Here is a 9353-nt window from a genome sequence, read left to right on the forward strand (position 1 = left end):
TGGCCAAGCATTTTCGCAGAGATCCTGATTCCTTCCTTGCTTCTCCTATTCTTTGACTCACTTTTTTTTCTCATCCTTCCATCATCTGTTACTTTTACTTTCAAATTCATACGTGAATCATCCAGTCCTGATATTCCCAGTTAATACTGAGATGATTTTCTTCGCCATCTTCTTGGTTTACATTACCGTTATTACAGAGCTCTTGCTAATAAATACTTCTAGTTTTCTTTCCGTACCACTTCTTGCACGATCTCTCACAGATTTCTGCAGCTTCTCTACACTGACAACACAGTATCATCAACAGCAATCATTCCAGGCACCAGGAGTTTCCGCCTACAACAACTGGGCTTTCTCTAACTTCCCTTATTACCCAGTCCATGGAAATGTTGAACAGCTCTGGAGATGCGCTTATCCGCCAAAGTAGAAACTTGCGTTGACGTATTCTAAAACTAACTTCACTTTCATCATTCAAACTTCTACGCTATGCCTCCTCAACGTCTGCCACGTTGCATTTCTATAGGTTCTGTCAGAAGCGCTCTCCAGATTCACGTATGTAACAAACACCTTTTCTTCAATCCCTGACAACTACGTCGTAACATACTCTTGATCCATACGCAAACTCTTTTTTTTTTTTTTTTGTCTGAAAAACACACTGCTCTTCCCTAACCAAGATTTCCCTTATGCTTCGTTATAATATATATATATATATATATATATATATATATATATATATATATATATATATATATATATATATATATATATATATTAATATATAGATATATAAATATATAAATAATATATATAAAAAATATATATTGTGTGTGCGCGCGCGCGCCCGTACGTTTCTTTATAATATGGTAGTAATCACTCGTACATATGACTATGACCGCCATCTGTGTAATTGCCTTCTGCTTACTCAGAAGGATAAATGAAAAATATCAAACACAGCAAAGTCTTTCTATCTGAAGCCATACTACGGGACGTTTATTCGCTGATCTCTTATTTCTGGCGCTCATCGGCTACGCTACCTTACAAAATCCTAAATGGTTTATTTCAAGTAACACAGATACCAAGTGATGTAAATGTTAAGAATTATTACAAGAATAAGGTGGGTACCGTTCTCAGCTAGCACTCTGCTAGGCCCGGCGTTCGATTCTCCCACCGGCCAACGAAGAATTAGAGGAATTTATTTCTGGTGATAGAAATTCATTTCTCGCTATAGTGTGGTTCGGATTCCACGATAAGCTGTAAGTCCCGTTGCTAGGTAACCAATTGGTTCTTAACCACGTAAAATAAATCTAATCCTTCGGGCCAGCCCTAGGAGAGATGTTAATCAGCTCAGTGGTCTGGTTAAACTAAGATATACTTAACTTTTATCAGTGGTCTGGTTAAACTAAGGTATATTTACTTTACGAGAAAAACCTACTGTGTTTATCAAGGAACAGGAATTAATGTTTTTCTTATGTCAAACCATCCGATTCGGGAAGTATAAAATGCATGCCCTGTATTAAGAATGAGACCCAAGTGAAATCAATTACTCTGATCATTGCAAAATGAACGTGGTAATGGGTACAAGCAATAACCAACCCAGTCACTTCCCGGCAGCCTCCTTCATCAAACTCAGGTTTGCTGAATAAGCTGATACCTTGTTTGGTGTGGTGAGCCCGAGAAATAGATATTTCCGTTTTCAACTACAGACGGGTCGTTAGTCAGCATTCTAATAACCTTAATGACGCGTGAAAGAGAAGAAAGTAAAAGGTCATCAATTTCGACTGCACAAAGAAATGGAAAGGGTGGCAGTCTTCGTAAGTAAGATGTTAGACAGAGCACTTGCAAGGAAAAACTCATAATCATGGGTGTTCTGTGCCTCCACTGCCATTGCATGTCAACCGCGTCCCACGGAAGCAAGAGACCAGGCGCCAAAACAGCGAACATTTCCAGGTATTAGACTGAGGAGAGAACATCGTAAAACTCCTTGTATCGAACGGGCTTTGTGCTGCAAATTCAGTCAAACCCTGACGATGTACACAATGTCAACGCAAAATAACTACACGGCAGGTTTTAAAATCGATTCCTATGCTGATTGTATTTCGATATTTAACTTTTTTTGACAAAGTTAAATTCAGTTCTTATATGAATCAAAATGAAAAGTGATTAATTCCATCATTACTTTTATTTTCTGACATTTCACATCAGAAGGACCACGTGAAAGCTTTCGAATGTGAAAATTATCCTTTTATTTGCAAATTTCTTATTTTGTGCCTACAAACTTATATGTACGGCCACATACCCTATCATTACAATGTCTGAACTCTGATTATGAAAAAATTCTCCTTCTTCATAATATACCTTAATGTTTTGTATCTTTTTTATGGCCGTGTCAATAACAAGAAGGAGAGAGATGCCGCAGTTAACTGTACCTTTCCGTGATTTCTGCTTGGTCATTTTATTCTCAAGTCATTAAAACTTGTTCATTAAACATGTCTGAGTTAAAAAGGCTCTCGTGCACTGACGTCAGCCACTGTCACCATCAACAAAACAAAACTACATGACACTCTCCCAGGCACTCACTGCCACAACATCGAAAAGTAAAAACTATGATCACCAATGAAAGAATCAGCAAGTGAAATTCATCTGAACATCAGCTGTCACGACAGCGCTCCACCTGCGATCAATTGCATAACCTCAGTCGGCGCCATAATGCATACTTCAGCAGGTCACTGTTAATTAGTCCAGCACAGTTAATCGCGACTCACATAGTTAGCACTTCCATCATGACGTAAGTCCACCACACCACACGTAAAGCTTTTGGGTTATTTTTTCTGTTATAAATCATTTAAGGTTAACTGAAGCTACGCGTAAAGAAATATTTTTAAAAAATAAATGCATTCAGTCCTTCACACCATCTCGTTAAAATATAAATAATATTGTCACCATCATACACATAACTTACAATCAATATGGATACTTATAAAGAAATGCACAAAACTGTAAGTTAACCAACACCATAAGCATATAAGATTAAAATTATGAATACATATATATGTAAGCGTGTGTGTGTGTGTGTGTGTGTGTGTGTCAAATTTTAGTTCATTGATTAGTAAGAAGAAATAACCAACTTTCGAAGAAGGTAACATCAATCAATATACTTGCACACTATGGGAATCGGCTTTCACAAAAACTTGTGTGGAGTTTGTACAAGGTGCGTTTAAAAGCAGAGCTTGGAACGCATTCGGCTTCGCACCCAGCCGAAAGAGTGCCGCAACCACAGATCAGTGCCATACCTGTCTGACACGGTCATGACAGCGATGCCAGGGAAGGAGGGAGGGAGGTTGGTGTTCGCCCGCAAACTCTTTTTCCAAAGTGATCGTCGGAGAGGATCAACTGACTGACTTGATCGACGAGATCGTTCTGGTCCTACGACCAACGGTGTGAACTAAAGGTACTCGGGGCGCTGCCAGTGCCCGTGTGGTAAGCTGCTGCGTGCCCAGACAATCCCAACGCTACTCGATGTTAGGGGAGCCCAAAGCCTTCTGACTTGTCCACATGCTGTGTGCACCTAAGGTACCCCGTTCCTCTCACTCGCACTCTCCCTCTCTCACTCACTCTTCCAACCGCTACCTCTTCTTCCTCCTCCTCCTCCTCCACCAACACCACCTCCACCACCCGCTCCCACTCCCAGTCACCCACACTTCTGTTGGTCCTCACCCCTAAGCCCCTCGCCCTAACAAATGAACGAACATCAACCACTCAACGCCTTTTAACAGCAGCATTGCTTATCCAACGCCTTACGGAATGGCAGACACCATTTCTACCCATCAGCTTACAATAAATGACAAAAATAATAAAAATGACAAACAGGATTACAAAAATGGCTCCTGCTCAATTATACGAATGAACGCTAAAATATATGGAAATGATCTTTTTTTTAAGAACACTGCTGTGGACAAAACGCCCACGCATTCTCATGGGATCAGTCTGCAATATACAAAATCCCATTCTCAGGCAATGGTTCCAATTCGGTCGTCACAGAGCTCTTCGAACTCCCTTCATCTATTGATTTAAGAGTTCCATCGCACAGAACGCGCCTCTCTTTCGCCACTGGAAACCATAAACACGATGATCATCGGCTCTCTTGAACTACGAAAGATATTTCCAATATGAAGGATTTTAAATGGATGCTGCATAGAGCCCTGACGCAGAGTGTTTGTAAGAACAAACAGATTAAACAACTAGACGTAAAATTAGGACACAAAAAGCAATAAAAACTTATAAATGCAAGAATTCTTGAAGCAATGCATGATACTCGAACAGCGCGAAACAACGTGGAAACGGTTAAAAGAAATTTCACGAGCGATATTCCTCCCCACTTCCTCTCATCCCTTGTCGCCGCGGCATTGTGTTGACTGTTATTGCATTACATGTCTGTCCCTATTACCGATACTTTCAGTGACGGTAGTCAGTATTCGTGGCGCATACGGTCACTCGTTCAACAACGTGAATTTTACAGTTTATTATTAATAAAGAATGATAAAAAAGAATATTTGTCTTTATGAAACTGTATTGACTGATAAAGCGCGAGTGTTCGTCGCAGCTACTTCCTGGGAGGCGGGGTTAGAGTATGGAAGTGCACTGAAGTATGCAATACATCCTCAGACAATGAAATACGTTGTAACAAATGAACTTAAAACCTCTATGACACGTTTGTTCTGAGTAATATATTCGTGGGCGACCACTGTATTGCGCATCCCATCTTCATTCTGCCTCTCTTTCTGTCTCTCTGCTACACGGACACACACGTGCGCAGTAGTAGACGCACACACACACATATATATATATATATATATATATATATATATATATATATATATATATATATGTGTGTGTGTGTGTGTGTGTGTGTGTGTGTGTGTGTGTGTGTGTGTGTGTGTGTGTGGGTGCGTGTATAAGGGTGTAAGTTGTTCCTAATGTAAAGTAAATGCGATATCAAGTGCTATTTGTGGTTTATTATTGGCAGGTGTAAAAGAAAAAAAAGTTGCGTCCAAGTACATATGTGTGTGTTTTGTCGATAATTCACACGCAACATTTTTACACTTCCAAATATCAAGCCAAAACTACCTCTCAACACCAAATTCACTACCTTTTGCACCCAAAAGGAAATGTACATCCACTATGTTATACATAAGCAGATATGCATAGACTTTTATACATATATATATGAATAGACTTTTATACATATATATATGAATATACTATATACATATACATATATATGTATATGTATACATACATACAGTATATATATATATATATATATATATATACATAAATACATAAACATATAACTCCTATCACGGAATAAAAACGTGATATAAACTATGAAGAGATTATTTGGCCATGAGGTAATCTTAGTTCTTCGTTGGATGAGTCGGTAGAGTTCTCGGCTAGCACCGCTAGGCCCGAGTTCGAGTCTTCGGCCGGCCAATGAAGAATTAGAGGAATTTATTTCTGGTGATAGAAATAAATTTCTCGGTATAATGTGGTTCGATTCCACAATAAGCTGTAGGTCCCGTTGCTAGGTAACCAATTGGTCCTTAACCACGTGAAATAAGTCTAATCCTTCGGGCCAGCCCTAGGAGAGCTGTTCATCAGCTCAGTGGTCTGGTTAAACTAAGGTATACTTAACTTCTTCACGAGGTAATGCGAACAACGGAGTGAGAGATCTTTCGTCTTTACTCGGCTGTGTTTTTAAGCGAACCACATACAAGAGAACAAAAAGACTTGGTGTTACAAACAAGTAACCATGAGAGAGAATATAACAGTTTTAATGAACGCAACATTACCTTTGGATTAAATCTCCAGGTGAGAAGAACCTGTCCAGGATGAACTCCCGTACTTGGCAGGTAAAACACGACGCGGCAAAGGACTTTAATTCTAATTTCTGACAATCTTCAGTTCCTCTTTTAAATCACCTTCGAACATCTTGTGCAGATTCAGGTCAGGAATGTGTAGACCTTGGCTTAAAGACCGTTATTCTTCTGACCAGTTCTTACTAAATATTTACGTGGATTCATTTTAACATTTGATTCTTTACTTGTCTGGCCACAATTAAAACATTAAGGAAGTTAAGTCCGAAATTATATGTGTTATTTACAGTTTGATATTTATAAATATAAGAATTGCACTCATAAAATTAGAGCTAAACCAATATACATATATATATATATATATATATATATATATATATATATATATATATATATATATATATATATATATATATATATATATATATATATATATATATATATATATATATATATATATATAAATGTGTATATTTGTGTGTGCATATGAGTGTGTAATCGTGTGCGCCTGCCACTTAGCCGTTTATCCTAATAAGGGTTGTCTCCAGAGAAAAAAGCACCAGTTACGGCTACATTCATCCTTTAACTGCTAAAATCGAGGATGAACTCCTGTGCAGAGATATTCCAGCAACTCCAGAACGACTCCACAGCCCTTATCAGGAACCTGACTACAAGCAGATACACCTGCATCACTCATTATCTGCTTTCACTCACTTTCATAGTTATGAGATACTAAGAAGCTTTCACAGTTGCGAGCCCCTCTCCTCGTCATCTAGCCAAGGCTTCCTCGGTCTGCCGGCTTTCTTCCTCTCAGAACTCTTGCTCGTCTACTCTCTTTTCACCTAGATGTCTTCTTCAGTTCTTTTCTTGCATCTAAATCCCTCAAAACTCATTAGTATTCAGTTTCAAAATTTCAGTACCATAAAGGAGCGTTTGCCCACTAATCCTTTTATATATTCCAACTTATAATTCCAGTGAAAATTCTCAACTCTTCCACCCCTTATCTCACTCTACTATTTAATATGTTACACTTGTTGACAAATACAAGAATCAGCGTTTCCTTTCATTCTTCCTCCAAACTGACATTCGTTTCTCGAGGCCTAAGGCTTCGCTTTATCCTCATGACCATACCTTGCTAACATTCCTTTTCGCATTTTTTTACATTTTCAAACTGCTTCATAATCCTTTACCTGTCTCTGCAGCTTTTCTTCACTATCATCAACTAACACCATATCATCAGAAAATATGTGGTCCATCTCAGTCCTTTTGCAACCACTGACTTGGCTTCTTTTATAAGTAAATAAATAAATAAATAAATATACATATATATATATATATATATATATATATATATATATATATATATACATATATGTGTATATATATACGTATTTAAATATACATGCATACACGTATACATACATATATATATATAATGTACATATATACATGTGTATATATATACATATATATATATATATATATATATATATATATATATATATATATATATATATATATATATATATATATATATATATATACAGATGCAAGAGCTAAAAATAAATCTACAAAAAAATAATACTTGAAGATAACTGTAAAGCTTAAGTATTCCTGCACTACAGAAATTAGGACTTGGTAAAATAATCTGCAGTCAATTCGGGAGAGAGAATAAGACGCAGGCACATGACACACTCACACGTACCTGGGGCACCTGGCTGCAAGATCCATTGCCTAATGTCGTGTTCGACTTGTGCAACGCGTGAGATTCCGGCAGTTTGGAAAACCATTTTGTTCTCCTCTTCAGATCAAATATCAACTGAGACTTTATTTTCTTCTTCACACGTATAAATTCTCGTAAACTCTCGTAAGGTATCCTTTATTGCTCAAGTCCGGTTTGTCTGCAAAAATCTCTTTTATACATTTAAAATAAGAAGGATTTCCCAAGTCATCTGTCTGAATATGCCAAGCACGAAAAAAAATACATTGTTCAAAATCATTTACAAAACTAAAGTCGATATTAATACATACGAACGTGTATACATACAATACATACATACATACACGCACACACACACACACACATATATACAGTATATTGAGAGAGAGAGAGAGAGAGAGAGAGAGAGAGAGAGAGAGAGAGAGAGAGAGAGAGAGAGAAACTCAATCTGCGCAGTGAGACCTCTGAAAAGCCTAGTCTCCGTTGCACAAAAACTCTACGCATTGTCAACTCCGAATTTGCCAATAAAGAGATTCAGTGCATGGAGACGACACCAGCGAGCGTTCTTGGTAAAGAGCGACAAATTCGAGTAAAGAATGTGAAGCACGACTGAGGAACAGGGAGGAAACATTAAGAATTAAGGAGAAAGAACCATGACGTTGCCATCCGTAATACTAATGAACAGCTATGTCGTCGGAGCTGGTTAGCGAGTCAAACTAATTGGCTGACGATTCAGGAAGCTTTTCACCTGGAATTTACGATAGCTATCACGTGGTAAAAAGCCGGAGTTACCTAATATAAACAACATATAATCCATAAATATTTCTGTGCTGTGGTTCCACGATTTGAAACAGTAAACTAAAATGTGCTTAGTCTATTGCGGGAACATTTTCTATCAACATTGCTGGGCAACATATTTCACAAGTCACTTACAAATGCAAATGGAAAACCAAACAGTGATATCAAACCATAACAAAATGCTTTCATGTATACACAATATATACATATAAATATATATATATATACATATACATATATGTACAGTATATATTGATGTGTTGCACTCAAAAGTGAGACACAAAACAGAAAACAGACCCATAATAGCTTCTCCAAAAAGTGATGTCGTTTTCCCCTTAAACATGACGAAACTAAAACCGTATTCCGTATAATCGTTGTTCACTAAATTATTTTTATGTCTTTTTCATCACAAATGGATCCGGGGTTAAGCTTAATCAGCGGAGTTTTGCTCAAAATAAAGTAAATCACCTAATATGACTTCAAAAATGACTAAAAGAACTCTTAGCAAATTTCAACGTGCACATTCAAACTTTTCCTATCGATCTATCTGTCTATCTATCTATCATATGGAAAGGAAAATAGAAAGAAAATAATTGCCTCCTTTGATCACTGAGTAGAAAAATTGCTTTGATCCATCACGCTTAAATAATTTCAGGACAATGACTAGAAATTTGAGAATAGTTCAAACAGCCACAAGCATCATAAAGTTGATTAAAACAAATTGCATACATCATTCGTCTTACGCGGCGAATAGAGAGGGCCCTTTTCCGAATACACAACCGCACACAGCATATATGCATATATTGGCTGGAATCATTCAACAAAGGCTCGCAACGAACGTCTGCTCGCCTCGTTTAAAACGCAGCTGAAACTGAGTTGTGGCAGAGAAAAGTCGCTGAATGGTGACATCCGTTCACCACAGCAAGAGTGAAATCGTTTTTAGGAAAACACGGACTTACTCCTTT

General features: G+C 37.5%; 1 protein-coding gene across 11 annotated transcripts in view; it reads right to left on the reverse strand.

Annotated features, from left to right (window-relative positions):
• Positions 1–9353, reverse strand: part of LOC136837505 (DIS3-like exonuclease 2) — a 392269-nt gene that overhangs the window by 203131 nt on the left and 179785 nt on the right. Inside the window, exon 1 of one of the 11 annotated variants that reach the window (XM_067102339.1) lies at positions 3288–3619. The exons of the other annotated variants lie outside the window; for them this stretch is intronic. Coding sequence (XP_066958440.1) covers positions 3288–3304 — 17 coding nt within the window. The 5' untranslated portion in view covers positions 3305–3619. Of the gene's footprint in view, positions 1–3287; positions 3620–9353 lie in introns of those variants that run through there. 11 annotated transcript variants of the gene reach the window in all.

Source organism: Macrobrachium rosenbergii, chromosome 59 (assembly GCF_040412425.1).
Source record: "Macrobrachium rosenbergii isolate ZJJX-2024 chromosome 59, ASM4041242v1, whole genome shotgun sequence".
NCBI lineage: Eukaryota > Metazoa > Arthropoda > Malacostraca > Decapoda > Palaemonidae > Macrobrachium > Macrobrachium rosenbergii.